At 34.3% G+C, this 19,582-nt stretch overlaps 1 protein-coding gene across 14 annotated transcripts in view; it reads right to left on the reverse strand.

The window, feature by feature from the left end:
- The window catches only part of shep (RNA binding motif single stranded interacting protein alan shepard), a 147,215-nt gene that overhangs the window by 125,536 nt on the left and 2,097 nt on the right, over positions 1 to 19,582 (reverse strand). For 4 of the 14 annotated variants that reach the window (XM_076419586.1, XM_076419583.1, XM_076419585.1 and 1 more), the window contains exon 1: positions 3,696 to 3,828. The exons of the other annotated variants lie outside the window; for them this stretch is intronic. In XM_076419586.1, coding sequence (XP_076275701.1) covers positions 3,696 to 3,767 — 72 coding nt within the window. In that variant the 5' untranslated portion in view covers positions 3,768 to 3,828. Of the gene's footprint in view, positions 1 to 3,695; positions 3,829 to 19,582 lie in introns of those variants that run through there. 14 annotated transcript variants of the gene reach the window in all.

A 19,582-nucleotide genomic window follows, 5' to 3' on the forward strand; every position in this document is an offset into this window, starting at 1 on the left:
CTAAATTAAATACACTACAGAAAAAATATGAACGTTGTATATAAAAACATAGCGGCCCGCTCCGACTTTGCACGGGCATAAAATATATAGGCCTATGTCACTCAATGAAAACATGATTAAAATCGATCCAGTATTTTTGGTTCATTCATTACTGCCCTTGGCCTGCACGCATTAAATTTGGAGTAAAACAATTCCTCTTCCCCTATACTTATGAAGATTTCCTGCTATCTTTGGAATATCTAAATTCATACAATTTTTATTACATTACACATTTTTAAACGCAAATTTTAAATTTGTAATATCTCCGAAAATATTTGTTTAATTTACATGCTGTAAGGAACCATATTGATCTATATTAATTGCACACTGTATTTAAGGTACTTAATTCGATAAGGATTAATGCCGTATTGCTTAAAATAGCTTCGTAAATAAGCCATTTTCTCACGTAAAAAGTAAACAATAAAAATGGTTAATGTGGGTTATCCCTAAAAGATAAACATATACCATCGCGGACTTTTTTGTAGACCTTTTTATGGTGTACAATACTGTAGAACATTAATTTGATCTAACTCGTAGGGTTAGGCAGCGTTTTTGCTAATTGCTAAATAAGCCTAAAAAAATAGGTTAATTTACGACATCACGTTAGAAACCTCTAAAATTAGCAATGTTGCCTTAGTATATTATGCATGTATTATACATATAAACCTTCCTCTTGAATTACTCTATCTATTGAAAAAAACCGCATCAAAATCCGTTGCGTAGTTTTAAAGATTTAAGCGCACATAGGGATATAGGGGCAGAAAAGGCGACTTTGTTTTATACTATGTAGTGATATTGTCAGCTAAAAATGATAAAATATAAATATACCCTGATAAAAAATATATTTGCAATACCTTAAATTGTGAGCTGTCACAGCAAATACAAGAAACATTAAAAAACACTAAACATTCCATAACGTGGGCGCTACAGAAAATATTTTTTTTGCTTAGTCGACGTGGTACAGTCATAACAAAAATATTATTGATCTTTATTGTTATTCGGCGTCTGGGCCACGTGAATGCGAATATTTCTGACGACACCCGGTGCGTAAGTTGTTTGTGCGTGTGCGGCTTAGTTCACGAGACCTCTGTCAAGTGCATGGCCAGGTTGATTTTCCTCGCCTTCTAGCCGAGATAGTTTGCTATCTCGCGAGTGACAAGTGAGAATATATATATATATACGAGGGTATGTCGATTAGATATTGGCTTTTCAAGTTGATTGGTCGAATTTCCCTCGAACAATCTATTCTCCGAAATTCAGCTGTTATTAACATCCGGTTTAGAACACTTTATTTGGTTAGTGAACAATATTTATTAACACTTTTAAAAATATACTGGATTTGCTGCTAAATAAAGTGTTTTGCGAGGAGTTTTATCAGAAGTTTCAGAACGACCAGGACAACTAATAACAGCCAAGTGTTGTAGTTGTTTTGGTCGCGCTGGACGGTTTTGCATGGTGCAGTTGGGTAGGTATTAAACTAAATGGTGTGTATATAGTAAAATGTAAAATACGTTTAGTAGATAGGTTAAATAAGGCTTTTGATTATTTTTATTTAGTTATTACAACGATTACTAGGTACATATATTATTTTACAACGTTTTTTTGTGTTAAATATCTAAGTTTGATTATTTTTTAATTTTTAGTGAGTTATTTGTTGTTAAAAATATTTTATGTTGTAGACACTAACTAGACATTCAGGTTATCATTAGACAGTCTGTATTGGTTAACGGATCGACACTTCTATTTAAGTCACGAAAGCAAAATGATGGTATACGAATCCACCATCAAGCCAAGCAATCAATTATGGGACACGGTAAGCAACAGCAATATATTGGAAAGGTTACAGGGCAAGGCTTTGTTGAACATGTTCAATATTCCTGAAAGCATGAGTAACAACAAGCAAGAAATAATAAATTACGGCAAAAAGTAACAGATAAGATTTGCGCAACATATAAACGAGCTGGAAGTGGCGCTGATTGAAGATCTCGAGAGATGCGACATCCTCAGTCTCAGCAATCATATCCGTGTAGAGGGAAGGGAGCTACACCCACAGATTGAAGCTCTCTCATTAAAAATACAATAACAGTCTAGTAGATGGACAAAATTGTGGCTTATTGTTTTAAAACTGATTGCCATGCTGCAGAAAAAAGTACATAAAGTTGTTAGATGGATGATACTTCTTCAGAATAAGGGCAACTAATACATATTTCATTGAACAATGTGGTTTTATCAAGTTCTTACAGCCTGAAAAGCCACTGAAGTCAAGTAAAGTAAAAGAAAATAAGCAGATATATGATTTAAGAATTTATAGGAAAATTTAATATTAAAGCATGTCTAAACATAGCTTTTGCAAAGCATTTGGTGAAGTATAAGTTTGTAAGGCTATTGTTAAAATAAGCTTAAGAATTGCAAATTGTGCATTTTATTTACTCAAATATTACAAGATAATTTGATACAATACCGAATCTACTTTATAATTGAAAATTTTTTATGTTGTGGTTACTATAACTATGTGAAATGAATATTTTAGTAGTCCTGTATTTGCATCTGTATCTTCAAATCATCACAAAATTATTCAGTCATCGGATACGATGTCAGACATCAATCAATTTGTCATCGATACAATTTTGATTTGTCATCAACTGACGATTGTGCTATTATTCGGTACTCTTTAGAGTTATTATCCGTACTTACTAATTTTCTTGCCAGATGTTATGCTAATAGTATTTTTACTTAATTATTATTTCAGTTACGGTCACACAATACAATCAATATGGAAGAATATATTCCAGGTAAATTTAGGTTATTTGCTTTGGTAAATCTTAGTTTAATTTTTTATTTTTTTTTTTCGTTGGTAACAAACCCATTTTTCAACTGTACATAAATAACATAAGATAAAAAATCTGAACAAAATCGTAGCGCACTAAAAAGTTTAAACGTTGGAATGCGGAAATGACGGTTAGGAAACGGCGAAGTGACGTCAATGTTTCGTAGCACTTCTGATTCGTGTTTGACAACATGGCGAATTTTGAAATGTTGTATTTTTATTTCTAGTAAAATCTCTAAGTACTTTTAATAACCTCCCTATAGTATATTATTATTATAACTTAATATTTCTTGCTATTCGTTTTACAGCCATCTAGTCTATTTATGAGAAAACTGTAGTAGTTATTGATTGTAGTTGTAGTAGTTGTAGAAACAGTTGATTTGGCTTGAATAAAAAGCGATATAGAATAATCTCTTTTTCCTCAGACATTAAATATCGTTACAAAACAATTTTATTTCATCAATGTGTTATATAATATAATGATATAATCAAAATAATGCCTCAATAACAATTCATCCTCTGGACCTACTCGTATACTGGCTATAGAAGAATTAACGACACCTACCCTATATTTTTTTAACATCCCTAGCAATGGATTTAATTAGTGTCTAAATGCAATACATTTTGATATGTAATAAATTCAAGAATATCTTCAATGAATGTTCAAGAGTTGGGATGGTCGCCATTGACACAGGACAATATAGCATTATGACGGTGGCAGATAATTGAAAACAAGTTCGAGGTTAGGATCCGTCAATCAACAACTGATAGGAAAATAAAAACACAGCCAAGAAACCTCACCCCTTCAACACGATGTACCACCACCTACCGTCATTTTACCGTAAGTCAGCTTGGTCCTGTTGCAAGTGGTGGATCCGCCGGTATCCATACGGACGGCCATCCACGTTGTTGGCGTTTTATCACAGCCGAGATTGATTGGGCGGGTCTGGGTCAATGACGCGGTTTCAGTCGTTTAAACGACGCGGATGACGTTGCTGAGGACGACGACGGCCATAACGTTGGCGGCTCCTTCCTTTTGCGGTTCGACACACTCGCGACCGGTCCCGTCACTTGTTATCAGCGAGGCGAATTTCTTTATCGGACATTTTGGTTGTGTACGACGGATGGCGGCGATTTTAGGCGCGCCACCGCCAGATGCCGCCCGCCGAAGGGACGCCTGGCGCCGGTGCGTCGAAATCGGTGGGCGTCGGCGTCGTTATAATATCGAGGACGGTGAGAAGTTATGTCCTCTATACATAACGCCGGCGGCCAAGTTTGAAAATAAGACGAGTATACACGGTTTTGGACCTCAACAACCAAAAATTGTTTACAAGGTAAATTTGGGGACTGAATCCAAATCAGTCCGTTTTTTTAAATTGGTTCTAGTTCTCGAGATATTTAATAAATTCATTATTTTACTACTTTTAGCCACTAACGGCCACATATTGAATTCAAAAGTATAAAACAGAAATGGACAGAGGTTTTTTTTTGATAATATACCAGAGCTATTCAATGCCGTTTTATATAGAAATGTAATTTTTCAAAACACAACCAAAATTCAATTTAATATGAAGTTTAAATAATAAGTTTAAAAGTACATCAAACTGTGTTCACAGTGGGTGCATTCCATGACAATAATGTTTCCATCTCCAAATACGTATTTTACAAGATGTTAATCCGGTCCGTGCTTCTCTACGGATCTGCTGTCACCGTCACTGCTAATCTCCCCTTTTTCCAGGCTGTAACGATTTCATTCGTAGCTGCAGTCATAACTTTTGCCCCCATACGACAGCATCCAGTCGTGTGTTAACTCAAGCTCGCGAACCAACAGTTCACTTTCTACTACTACTCTTTCGCCGGTTCATCGAGCCCATAACGGCTGCCCGGTTAGTGGGTGCCATATCCCCAAATTTAATGCAGTAGCAGTAGTGATACTTACTGGTTACAGTACTTACAGGGGTCAGCTGTGAGGCGATTTCGGTTTAGTGTATTGGTAAACCCAGAGGCAGCCCCGCATAACTCGGTCCAACTTCGCCCCAGGGAAGTCTCCGCGATCGGGTATGTATCATGCACCGTTAGGCCAGAACAAAAAATAAATAACAATGGTGTACAAATAAATCCGACTAAAATTAACAAAGGAATATGTGCATGATGTTGAAAGCCAACTCTGAAGAGAGTTTGCCTTCAAAAAACTGTTAACCTTAATTTAAATATAATAGTAAAAATAATTTCATACTGGTAAAAGAATAAGCGCAGCTGATTCCTGTAATGTCTCCTTTTTTATGCATATTTTAAAGTCTCCTTTTAACCAACGACGGTTTATCTAGACTGTAGTAGGTTCAGTTTAATGTGGGCTGCGAACCACGGTCCTCGGCATTATGCCTACCAACTGGCCAAACACAGCCTAGTTACTGGCGTGAGTGGGATGATTATTCCTTGTCGGATTTTCTACTATTGCCTATAAGGACATTTACAATTAAAATCACAAACATAAAGTACGTCCATCCCCGCAGGATTCGAACCCTCGACTATCGCAACAGTAGCGCCACCAAACCGCTATAAACTAATCGAAGAATAAAATGAACAAAAAATACCATCTAACCACTAATCTCGTGAATAATAGCGCTTGCGCAATAGACACTGAAATGGCAGTCAGGAATACAGGAAATTCGAAAAGATTTGACAGTACGGAACCGGTGAAAATTAATGTATCCTGTTCACAAGCCGTACAGTGTACAGGTTTTGCTGTCCGAACTCATGGGGAACTCGATCATACTCGATCAACCATGATCACACCTTTCCCACATAATAATAAGCAACACTCCCACAAACAGCACAACTGTCCCACAGACACAAAAAACAGAAAAAACATCATGAATCCAGATTGAATCCCAACCAATAAACCAATATCCTGTAATGAATATATAAATTAATATTAATATAAGTTAATTTATTTCTCAATCTTTAGATCGCACATTTTCCATTGATGCTCATTGTACTTGATCTTAGCCAAAATTTTACGCATTCTGTCGTAGCATTCCTTAGTTTGTACAGCATCGGAACTCAGAATGGATGGTTTTTAATTTACAATGTGAAGTGCAGCCGCCTTCAAACTTTTCTTGGAACCATCCACGACCAAATGCCATTCATTTCGATCATATGATGTATACGTTCACCAGATATCTATTTCTGTATTTAGTGACTTGTGTTTTAGGGCCAAGATGTGTCCATTCCTGCAACCATAATGCAAGCAACTCTGCTTTTTGTTTAGATAAATTCAAATGGCGAACCAAATAACTCACTTCACTTTGCGAAATTAAATGATTTTCTTTCATAACGAAACCGCTTTCATTGCTTGCCGGTGATGAAGACGAAGTTCTTAAGGCATTTTTTGCAGTTGTGTCCACGATTACCAAGCATATAACATGAACAAATGTAACAAAAACACTCTGAACCGACTTTGCAACATTGTCTCTGGATTTCCACACGCCCCGAAGCATAATCTGGTCGCAAAAATAAGTTTCAAATAATGTTTAACGCTACAGCAGCTGACGATAACGGCCATTATAAGAGCGTAATGCTACTACCATGCGCGAACTCGACAACTAAAACCAACAGAATCGTTCTCATCTGCATCATGTTAATCCGTTCTTTTCCAAATCTGTCTCTTCTCGTTGATTGCATTCGTACAACCAAAAAAAGTGCCTTTTCAAAATTGTAAGTGTATACACTATTTGAAAATATTCATTTCAAAATGTATAACGATAACTCTTAGATTGTTTTTATCTGGGCAATGCACCTTTTTACACAAGACTGATTCTTTGTGACTATTACATCAAAAATATAATTCATTATTTCGAAACCAGGCTATATTTGTTCTACAGATCAAAGTCTGCTATAACGTAAAACAAATTAAAATATGCACATCTCGGAACAATTTCCAGCAATATTTCTAACAAAATAATCTTTATTAATCAAATACAAATACATCAAATTTTTGATCAGTTAAAATAAATGAAAAAAGTATCGAAAGAAAATCCTTAAACTTATTCAAAATATCTCTGAGTTTACTTTATCTAGACTCGAGTATTAATCAAGCTTTATGGTAAAAGAAAAATCGTTCGTTGACCACTAAATAAATTTGATGGATAATGCGCAGCCTTGAAAAAAACAAAATCGAATGAAATAGAGATAAGTTACGAGACCATTATTTGAAAAAGATTGTTATAATGAAATAAAGGAAACAGAGTTCATGTAGTTGAATCTGACCGTAATTATCAATGCCTGATTCAAATGTTAGCTAATATTAATAAGATTAGCCATTTTAGATTATAAGCAGAAAAAAAACCGATATTTGCAAGATGCCGCATCTTAAATCAAAAGAAAAGTACCGTTGAACATCGTTCATCATCATCATTCCACTATTATAAAACCATAGTCGGTGCAAGGGGAGAATGTATTTACTTCTCAACCAATATGCTGAAGTTGGTATCGTACGACTGCGAAAATCCTTCACCAAATCTAAACTGTTGCTCGTTCTAGTGTTGGATAGCATTAGTCCCCTAGTTTTCAGATCGCTCTCTAGAAATTAGATCTCGAAGTCTTTTTTTTTGGATTGTTCATTGCGTCTTTCACCCAAACAGTCAATTTCACCATAGAAGCCCCTTTCATATTTCATTCGACAGACATTTCCAAAACCATTGAATCTCCATCTCTTAATTTATTCCTCAACTAATGCACATTTGCAGATTGTAACATCTTAATGAAATAACTCAATTATTGAATAACTGAACATGGTTAAGAACTTGTACAAAGTACTGTGGATACATATTTTAATGTCGAATAGCAGCATCAGGAGAAATTATAGTTTATTATAATTATTCAATATGGAAAATTAAGCAAAACACTTTCCAAAAATACAATGAAAGAAAACGTTACTTTTCGCATTTAATAGAATACGACCTAATGTTTCATAAGCTCTTAAAGTTTTATGAAATTATCACGTCAGTTTTTATTAGCAACAACAATGATTTGAAAACTCTGAATGAATCAAAAATGCAGTAGAAACGTCGAACAAAAACACGTTGTTTTTAGACAATAATATCATAACAATGCAATCATAAACGAGGAAAAAGGGGAAAAACCAATAATGTTCGTTCTCAATAACGATCCAAAACCCGAAAATGTTTTTAATTTCCCGCCTACATACCGTGATGGCCAAAACCAAAACACTAACGAAGGCACCTATATTCTTGGCCAACAATTGAAATCGCAGCGTGCACAGCTGCGTGGATATTTAATGAAAGCACTACTTCCATTCTCAGAATAATAGATAAACTGAAAGGCGAAAAACTTTTCCTAATACAAGACCGGTTTAATGCAACAGCAGCAGAATGAAGAAAATCAACTTTTCAAGAAATTCCTAATTTGAAAATTTTATTAAAGAGCTTACTTCAATTTCAATATTACAGTGTTTTATAATTTTACAGCTTTATTCTTCTCTTACACTCCTATAAACCCCTGCGTACCTATACGTATGCCACAGACAACCGAAAAGACAACCTACAAAAATGCCGCTTTGTTAAAAAAATACGCTCATATTATTTAATCTTAATTTTTTTCACTTAAATTGTGTAAATATTAAAAAAATAAGATACAAATCATGTTTGAAAACTTCATTAAAAATGACTATTTAAAGCACCCCGTGTAACGCTTCTATAAGATTTTCTAGCTCACCCACCAACTCTTTCTATTATTCTGATCCAAAGCGCACACACAGTCTAAGAAGAAACCGAAAATTGGGTTGAAGATTTTTGTTTCGAAGATGCTTGTACTGCGCATTCCATCTGTTCCATCAGCAGCATGACACAACGTGGACATCAATGGACAAATACATATTTTTACCAAATATAATACCTGTTTCCAACTTAAAAAATATCAAAATCAGATTTCCATCAAACCAATAATGTTGTATACGTACTGAGACTGAAATTTTCACTATTGATTTGATATAGTTAACATTTAGTAAAGAAGCTATAAAATCGTGCTTAATAAAAACATTCTTATTGTACCATTTATTTTTCAGATAATATTCATGTTTGACAAGGAACCATATTTTTAGGGCAAGACAAACATTGATAGTGTTATAAAATAATTCTTTCAAAATGAACGCATTCTAACACCCAGGTGAATTAGAATGTTTAATTAAATTCTAATATCATTCGAACGAACACTTTCTAACAGTAAGTTCAGAAAAATTCATAACACAAAAGTTAACATTAAATTGTCGAGAACATTTTTACAAAAATTGACCATTCCGCTAGGTATAACATAAGGTAACAAAGCAAATATAAAACAGTTTTACTGCCATGACAACTAAATTATTACATCATAAGTAATAAAACACATACTTAGTACTGATAGTGTATTTCATTATGACAACGTCAAATTATGTGCCAGTTTTCAAGGCTCAAATTTTCCAGAAGCGTGATAAAATATATTGCAAAGTTGCTAAGCTCAACGTTTCACTCGATTTTGTCAGTTCATCTCCATTTTTCAGAACCATTGTGTTGTGTAGACATCAACATTATGCATAAATATACGTCAGAAGAACGAGCAGAAATAGTGACAATATTAATTGAAAATAATCGTTCGATCATTGCCACTCAGCGGAAATGGCGTCAAAAGTATCCTAATCGTCCAGTGCCTCACAAAACCACAACTTACCGTTTACATACTAATTTTCGACAGTACGGTAAGACAGCAGTCAGACCTCGTTCTGGAAAACAACGGACGTCTCGTAACGCTGAAAATATGGCACTGGTGCGCGATAGTGTTGCAGAGTCTCCAGAAACATCAGTTCGGTGACGTGGTTCCCAATTACACACTTCTGCACGCAGTTTAAGGCGAATATTGAAAACTGATTTGAAAATGTTCCCGTATAAAATTCAATTAGTCCAAAAATTGCTACCGAGAGATCCTAATCAAGGAGTTGAGTACAGTAATGCTAAAGCTGTCTGGTGAAATTGAATCTTTTTCGTCTAAATTGATAATGAGCAATGAAGCCCATTTTCTTCTCAGTGGCCACGTTAATAAACAGAACAGTCGGTTTTGATGAACACAGAATCCTCAATTCTATCCAGAATTAATTCATGAAACATCATTGCATCCACTAAAAACAACTGTATGATAACTGTGTGGTATTAATGCTGGAAACATCATTGGCCCCTATTTTTTTGAAAATGCCCAAGGTGTTGCAGTTACTGTTACTGGTAAACGGATGGATGGATAGTAGAACAAGACATAATTCGACATTTTCTTGTGACTGAAATTGAGGAGCAAGGACTAGATGACGTTTAGTTTCAGCAAGATGGGGCCACAGCACACACAGCTCGTTCAATAATTCAATTATTGAATAACGTTTTTCCACGAAGAATAATTTCGCGAAGTGGCAGCACCAGACTATTTCTTGTGGGGCTTTTTAAAATAAAAAGTTTAAGTGAATAAGCCCCAAACGATGCAACATCTTAAAAACAATATTCGTCACGAAATTGAAGAAATCCAGCCTCAGATGTTGCAAGTTTTGACACAGCCTGGAATGTATGGATATAGCAGACATATGTTTCAAACATGTATACTTACGCATAGTATGTGGCCTCAAGTGTTGTCACACAAGTAAACGAAACTAAGCAGAGGCCTAGTTTAAGAATTAACGTTGAGAAGGTAATAAGACAGTTCAAAACTTTGAACTTTAAAAACTTTTCTTATTAACTTTTTAAACCATTAATTCTAATTAGTTCTAATTAGTATCAGCATAATCTTCTGGTAGACCGGTTAAATACAACTTCATAGGAATTTTCAAAAGCTTCACCAACGATAAAATTTTGATATGTCTTAAAAATTATGGGACACCTGACTATTCAATAATACTATTCTCGTAATTCCCAACTGGTACTCTTCGTGCAGTATAAGCATGTACGTATTACCACATTTCAAGGCTAATGCACAGAAATACATCCTTCGATTATCAATTTCACAACAGTTTATTTTCATATTTTAATATTACAGCTTGATGCAAAGACTACAGTCAAATTTTTTTTTGTCTTGATAAATCCCTATTTTAATTTAATATGATCCTATAAATTGTAAACAAAAGTGTAAATGAAAAAATTTTTAAAGAGTAACACAAGAAAATATTTCCAATAGCTTGAAGGAATGATCCAAAGGCTTGGATATTTTGTACGAATTGAAGCCAAGAGTCATTGAAAGAGGTTTGGTCATGTATGTAAATATATAGTAAAATCAGTCATTATTACAAGTATTTTACATAATATTGTTGCTGTTAAAAACTGAATCCATTAGCAAAAACACAACAATGTTATCCAAGTATGTCAACATGTTGCACATGTTGCAAAACCGGTGAAAAGACATTTGGAAACATTAAAATAAGATGTGCTACCCCATCCGCCATATTCCCCAGACCTTTTCTTGTTCAGATTACTAGTTGTTCCGACATACGAGTCGTAACCTGTCTGGGCAGCGCTTGACCTCTTGTAAAGATATTAAAACATGGCTCGTTTGGTCAAACATACAGTAATCTTCACCAATTCCATTCACATTTTTGCTGTATAGCTTCTTCTCTTATAAAAAAAACCACAACATGAATGTATTTATACCATAACTTTAAAATTGTTTTCAGGGCACTGACAATTATATAAATTTAAACATATTTTTCCCTTGTAGCAGTGCCCTATTCGGTAGTTCTTTTGTATATCGCGCTTACCAAAACTACGTCATATTGCTCAGTGTTTTAATATTATTCAACATAAATAAACTTTTAATTTTTAGCAATCTACATAATTAGTGTTACTAAATTACATTTTACCTACAATACATACTATACACGCGTATTATCTGCTAATAATTGTCTCTGTTAAGTAATAAATAATACAAACTAATCCAGGTACAAAACGTAAACATAAAATTAACAAAAAATACCAGCTAACCACTACCCTAATAAACAACAATGCGTGGGCACTAAACACTGAAAAGATACACAGGAACACAGGAAATTTGAAAATATTTGAGAATGCGCAAGAGAATGGAACCGGTGAAGATTACTGTATACTGATTCGTCGATAGTCTCAAAACTTACATCATTCTTTCGAGATAGAATCCATAAATTTCCTGAAAGATGGTAAAAAGTAACGGCTATCGATGAACAATATTTTTAATAAAATACATTGTACCGATTTTTCAAAATAAAACTTCAAATTTACAAAAAAAAACTTTAATACTAATTTATGGGTCTAATATTTCCTGGATATAATATTTTCTGTTTTTTAAATTGTGTGCTTTTATTTCTAATAATATCTCAGTATTCACAGTTATAATTTAGAAATAAATGTTTTTTTAGAATATCTCTATCGTATATTATTATTGTAAATTAATATGTGATTACTGTCATCATGTCTTTAAACATAAGATATTATTTTCGATAAGAACTGAAGTTGATTATGCGCTTTAAAAAAGTTGCCAATTGGATTATTCGTTGGTTTACGTGCACGTACGAAATTGGAAGGTGATACGATGTTTTTGATAAATAATAAACATTTTGTATTGACCAATTACTAATTTTTTGACAGAATACGAAAATACAGTCATGAAAAAAATGCAAAATATATGAACAAAAAATGAACTAGTAAGAAGCACTAGTTAAATAATGATTCTATTCCGGAAATCCAAAGCAGTTGTCACAAAAGTCGTAAAACATTTTAACCCCTCGAATAAGATTAAAATCTTACCGTCTTTTCAATTGAATCGCATCAACAAATTTCGAGATGTTTAAAGAAAGAAGGGTGTGGATAACGTGCAACATTCCACGACTCTACATCACACGTTACTATAAATAAACCGCTCACATTTTGGAACGCCCTATATTTTTTTCGATGCCCGACGAAATCTGACGGTCGTCGATTTTCCGTTGTCTAGACCGATGGTGGAGGCGCGCAGGGGTGAAGGCCCTGGCTTCGACAGGCGTTGCGGAAGCTGTTCGTCGTCGACGATCCCGACGGTCCTCCTGCCGGCGGAGGACGTCAGCCTGGGGTCAGAGGACGAACTTTTCGGAACGCTTCCGACGGGCGACAGCTGGTGGTGCCGGCAGAAGGCATTCGAGGCGCTTCAAGGTCGTATCTCACGTACACCATCCCAGATTTGGATACGGGGGTATATTCGTCCGAATGCGTCGACTTTTCGACAACGTCAAGGGAATAATAAAGGTGTCACAGATACTAAACTTATATAATAAAATCCAGAATATGCCAATTTGCAGAGCATTTAATTATGTATTTAAGTAATTTAATTATTAAAAAAAAGAAAAAAGAATGACAGAGTGATATTTAACACATGGGATGAAAAGTGCCGCGCGTAACAAAGAAAACGTGGATTTTTTTGTTGAAAATTGGCTTTATTCATCGACGTAACCTCCATCAAGAGTCACACAATCATTCCACAATTCAATACCACTTTTGTAGAACGATTTATCTTTTGCCTCAAAATAGACCTGTCGCCAGTTGCTGTCCACTCAGATGACGATCGTTTTGAGTCCGGAGTCAAGTGATACGTCTTTCATCCATTGTCACATATCGATGCAAACACTCGGTTTATTACGTTTAAATATGGCTAAACACTACTCAGAATCATCAACAGGTTCTTGTTTTTGGTCTCGGTATAAGTAATCAGCCCTGTAGTATCTCGATGCACCTACAATACTTTTCAGGATTTTTTTCTGAAAAACTTGTATTGTATTTATATTAATCTTCGCCGAACATAATTGACTTCCATATGTATAATAACAATTTATTATGTACTGAAAATTGTGATAATAGTTTCAATTAACAAATACATTTTCTTATATTTCAACTTAAAAAGTCTTTCCTTTTCTTTTTTATATGTTAATTCCAGTGAAGTTTTGCATCAAGATTCATTCCGAGATACTTACCGTTAATGCTATATGGAATGATAGTATAATTTGTTATTGGTGCTTGTGCAGTCTGATTATACATGAACCGCACCTATGCAAATTTACTGCTGTTAATTTTGATTTTTCAAGTTTGTGTCCAATTATTTATATTCTCACTTGCCCGATGTAATTTTCGTGTAGCTTCTTCCCTATTGTCTTGGACAGCAAGAGTTACAGTGTCATCGGCAAATGTAGTGATAGTGTTATCTTCCATTTGTGGTACATCAAATGTGTAGAGTAGGCTTTCTCTTATTTGACTATAAACATTCTAGCTGAAATATAAGATGTCAATAATTCAATGTGTTGTTTCGGCAACAATGTATGTAGCTTATGAACAAGGCCGTCATGTCATACTTTATCGAAGACTTATGCTACATAACAGGTCAATTGAAAAGTCCCCGGCCTACCATAGTAAAACACATTTTTTTGGCAAAATTAGTTTTTTTTACTCAACATAATTCGCTTCACACTGATTATAGCGACCTTCAAACTTTTCGGTACCATTTTTGTAGTACGTCTTGTGCTTCAAAATAGGATTCAGTTTCGGCGATCACCTCTCATTTGACGAAAATGTTTTCCCAGTGAGTATTCTTTTGAGATCTGAGAAGAGGAAATAGTCGCTGAGGGCCAGATCTGGAGAATACGGTGGATGAGGATGCAATTCGAAGACCAATTCATGGATTTTTGCCATCGCTTTCACTGACTTGTAACACGGTAAATTATCTTGGTGAAGCAGCACGTTCTTTTTTTTTTAATGCGGCCATTTTTTGGCCGATTTCGTCCTTCGAACGGTCCAATAACGCTATGTAATAGTCGCTGTTCATGGTCCTTCCTTTTTCAAGGTAGTCAATGAAAATTATTCCATGCGCATCTCAAACTACAGATGCCATAACCTTGCCAGCCGACTGTTGCGTTTTCCCACGCTTTGGAGCGGGTCCATCGTGTGCAGTCCACTCGGATGACTGTCGATTGCACTTCGGAGTGAAATGATGGAGCCCTGTTTTATCCACTGTCACCTATCTGTACAAAAACTCAGGTTTATTACGCTTAATCATCTTCAAACACTGCCCCGAATCATCAACTCGTCGTTGTTTTTGATCAAAAATGAGCTTGCGCGGCACCCACTTTGCACAGAGCTTTCTCATACCCAAATATTCGTGAATTATATGATGCACACGTTCAGTTGATATCTTTAAAGTGTCTGGTATTTCATTCAATTTCAATTTACGATCATTCAAAATAATTTTGTGCATTTTTTAAATGTTGTCGTCGGTAGCAACCTCTTTTCGGCGTCCACTGCGATTTTCTGTATCTGTATTTTTTCCCTTCAAAAAGCAATATTTTATCAACACGCGAAATTCTTTTTTTCCATTTTTTTCACAATAACAAAAGTTGCTTCACTTCAAATGCTATAATTCACAAACTAATGATCCAACAGCTGTCAAATTTATACAGGCATCTTTTGAGGGTTAGGGCTAACTAAAGAACATACGGAGTTAATTCTAGTAGTGCCATCTATGTGTCAGGCCGGGGACTTTTTAATTGACCTGTTATAAGAATATAGCTGAATACACCGGCTTACCTTCATAAGCTTTTTCTATAACATCTGTTATTTTATACATCTAGTCAATTGTTTACTGCTTGTTAACAAACCCACATTGATGTATAGATATTAGGTTTTTTTCTCTCTATAATTCAAAAAAAACCTAATGCTAACCCTAACTAATCTTCTTTAACTTTTCGCTATTTTAACCGGTATCTCAGCAAGGTCGTGTTCACAACCCCCCATAGCCTCTTGTTTTGAATCAGGATTATGACAGTAAACGCATCTCATCCATCGTTATGAAATAATCTACAAAACCATAACAATTCTTTTTAAAGTCGTACTGGAATACTTTTCTTCCATTGCAAGTGAACGAGGCATACATTCTGTAAGTCAAAAGCCAGTCTTTTGAAAAATTGAATATTAAGCCACCATATTCTTAGTTGTACTGTTGGCGAATGCATGGGGCTTGATAAATTAAAATTAAGATATTGCAAGCATATGTCAAAACACACCAATAATATTCACCAAACATAGCTCCTGAATATAATTTTTTATGCAAATAATATATTTACACTTCCAGTCTTAAAAAATCCTTGAAATGGGAAGACACTACTTAGAAAGAAACAAAATGAATTTTTGGTTTCAAATAAGAATTGCTGCTAATAATAAGAAAATAAATAAATAAAATAAAAAATAAAATATTTTATTTAATACAAATGATTGCGAAAGCGATGGCAATGGCCTGCCTTAGTACATACCTGTACCACTGAACCTTAGAATGTTTAATAAAATAACAATAATGATATCAATATAGTCGCCACCCGCATTTAATGTTGGGAGAGCCTTTCAAAATAAATTCAAATGCATAAATTCCAACCGATATAAAAAAAGAAAACAGGGAGTGACAAAGACAGTGAGATAAACGAACTAACCTAAATAAAGCATTGGGATGTCTCGGGACTGAAAAACGACCAATTCCATTGACACCGACGATGCGGCAGACTTTCACCCGAAGACGAGATCAGGGTGGCTGGCCTATGGGGTCGACGAACCCTCTCCGCCCGGCTGGGAGAAACGAAAATTTGCCAGGCGCAGAACCGTACCCAGCCCCGCACGCCTATCGATTCCTCGTCAAGGAAGTAATTTTGAAAAATTTACCTCTGGTTGTTATCAAGGGTTCACAGTACGACAATACATGAAAAAGCAACATTATTAACACATCGATTCGTTTCAACACAAAACCACAACTTCATCTAAAAATTGAGAAATAGGGTCATTAAAATATGTACATATCAATAAATTGTTCGCAACGTCATAAACCACAAATTATACAAATTAAGTTAACTGTAGAATATTAAAACAGAACGTTATTAAAATATATCACGTCAAAACTCAACTACTACTTCAGTTATTTGAACAACTATGTGTGACATTTGTCATCCGACAAATATCAATAATATCATCTTATCAGTCGATAGCAAATGTATAAATATTTTTTTATTAAATAAATTATGCAAGCATAATATAATGCAGAAGAAATTAAGAAAGGTTAAAATATTTATACGCCAACCAATCAGCTATGAAACATTTCAATTATATCAATGATTTCTACTACTATCTGTCATTTGTAATCTATCGATTCCAAATCATAGAGTAAAAGAGATTTAACATTGTATGCAACCTTGCAGAAATGTTTCGCAACGTCCAACATCTAGATATAACTACTTTGAGCTCATTACTTCACTACTCCACTACGAAGGGATGGGATGATTTAATCGCTATTTTCATTAACTGAATTTTATTTAATAAATTTATTTCAGAAATCAAATTGTCTTTTATTTAAATTTTATTGGCCATTGAGTTTTCTCTCTATTACTCTATGGCTATGGTTGGAAAGAGCGTGTTTAGTTTTTTTTATAGGATTTAGTCATTACATTATTAGTCATTAATCTATATCATAGATTAAGACGGAATAAAACGGAAATAAAATATAAATATAATGCATCCTTGTCACCGCGTGTTTTGTTGCCGTAAGTTGGGGTAACTTTATCCATATTAATAATTATTCAAATATTTATTCTTAAACTCAAAATGCAAATATTTTAAGGGAGGACTGAGGACTCTAAGTTCAAGGGACGAGGAATTTTGGCGCAAATCGATACTGAATAGTGCTACATTGTATTGTCCAACTAAAATAAATTTGTTAAGGTGCTATTAATTAAAAATTCAATAACTACTTTGAGGGGGTTCACCTCTTTAAAAATATATATTTTGCATCTGAATTAATATATTAGGTTAAGACCACTTATACAAAAGCGTGCAAAAATTGTTTGGATCTATTAGAGCTCAATTAAAGCGCTCATCAGGAGTTTTTTCATCTCAATCGCCGTTAGAAAATTGTGAAAAGCATGAACATGGAAGCGCTTTAAATACTTTCTTTTATAAATATATTTCTTTACGAATTGGAGATGTATTACCAGGAGTTGAAAAATTGCAACTGGACTCTATACTTTCAGATCCATGTGGTCCTAGACGAACAAACAAAATGTTACTTTATTCTGTAGTATATATTTCAGGTCATTTGGCAAAATTTAAAAAAAAATTAATAGTAATTTTTGTATGCATTCAATTATGAGTAACAGAGTAGACAAGTTGAGACTCATTCTATAGAAGCAATGTAATATTACATGCCCCAGACTCCAATAAAATTATTTTATTACACTGTTCGTATATCTTTGAGTTACCACTTTTATTTTATGCCGCGGTATCACCACATCGAGAATATAACACATTTTTTGTCAGATATCCCCAAAAATCTAAATTCAAAACTACATAATGATCTTGAGTGCCATATCCTTTTAGATTAAACAAATAAATAGAGAAAGATTCAAAGTTTGCTTTCAATATAAGAAAAGAAAAAGACAGAACTTTAATAGATCCTGTTAAATTGGTGGCAATAAACAAATATGAAAAAAGGAAGGAACATTGAAGTGTATTTCTGATGCACCAAAAATGTTTAGTTTTTTATTTAAGTTTCATTATCCAATGAAATGTGGCGTCAGGGCTGTCTTCCCTACAGGTGCCTATAATGGATATTTAAACTGACCAATGAAATTATTTGAATGGGCGATTGTAACCCCATCTAGTTATCGGACGTAGTGAAACTTTTCTATTATTAACTATATAAGTTTTCTCTCCGTTACTCTATACTCCAAATCAATAACTTATTTGTTCAACGAACTATTCAACCAACATCAACGGATAAATTAACCAAACTACATTCAAAAATCCAATGAGATGAGATCCTGCAAAGGCCAGAGTTACATGATTTTATAAAAGTGAAAATTTGCTACTACTACTGCCACTTTTATATACATTTAATTCGCCGCCTCAACTGGTGTTCAACCTAAACTGGCTGCTCAGAAAGCAATTTCAAATATTTATTATAAAATGAGGTGGATTTACCACCACACAAAATAATCACTATAAAAAAATCACGCTTTATATTATAATTTTTGCCTCAACATTTTGCAACGTTTTATATACTAAAGCCACTGCCTTCGATAGTTAAAATAGCCAAACCATTCTTGCAACTAGACTTGCTTCCATAGAAAAAAAACATATTAAAAAAAAAATTTAATACAAATATGTATAATTCAAAATATCTACCACACATTTGTACAACTTGTTCTAGTTAACAATTAAACCGCCCTGTATTTTGCTCGATTTTATCACTGTCTTCAAAAAATTGTTTAAATATAAAATGTTTTTGTTGTTCACTTAGGGTTTATCTGGATTCTACATTCTGCTTGACATGGGCTCTGATCCACAATCATCTGCATTAAGCCTCCGTCTGAGGGGGGTCCTGTTTACTGGCGTGACTGAGATCATTTTCCTCATCAGATTTTACACTCTTACCTTTTGGATAAACACAAACATAAATTTATGACCATTGCCCCAGTTGGATTCGAACCCACGACTATCGCAACTGTGTATAAAGAAATAGTACTATAGTCGTTGGACGTTAAGATAAATAAGTAAAAATATTGTTTCTGATAGAAATATTCCAATATTCGGTGTATGACAAAATTTTACATATTTCTTTAATCGTACTTAAAATATATTCGCGGTTTTTTATGGTTTTGAAATA

The sequence above is a fragment of the Rhynchophorus ferrugineus genome, unplaced genomic scaffold (genome assembly GCF_030347505.1).
Source record: "Rhynchophorus ferrugineus isolate W39M unplaced genomic scaffold, kcgeb_rfMv2 rfM1, whole genome shotgun sequence".
NCBI lineage: Eukaryota > Metazoa > Arthropoda > Insecta > Coleoptera > Curculionidae > Rhynchophorus > Rhynchophorus ferrugineus.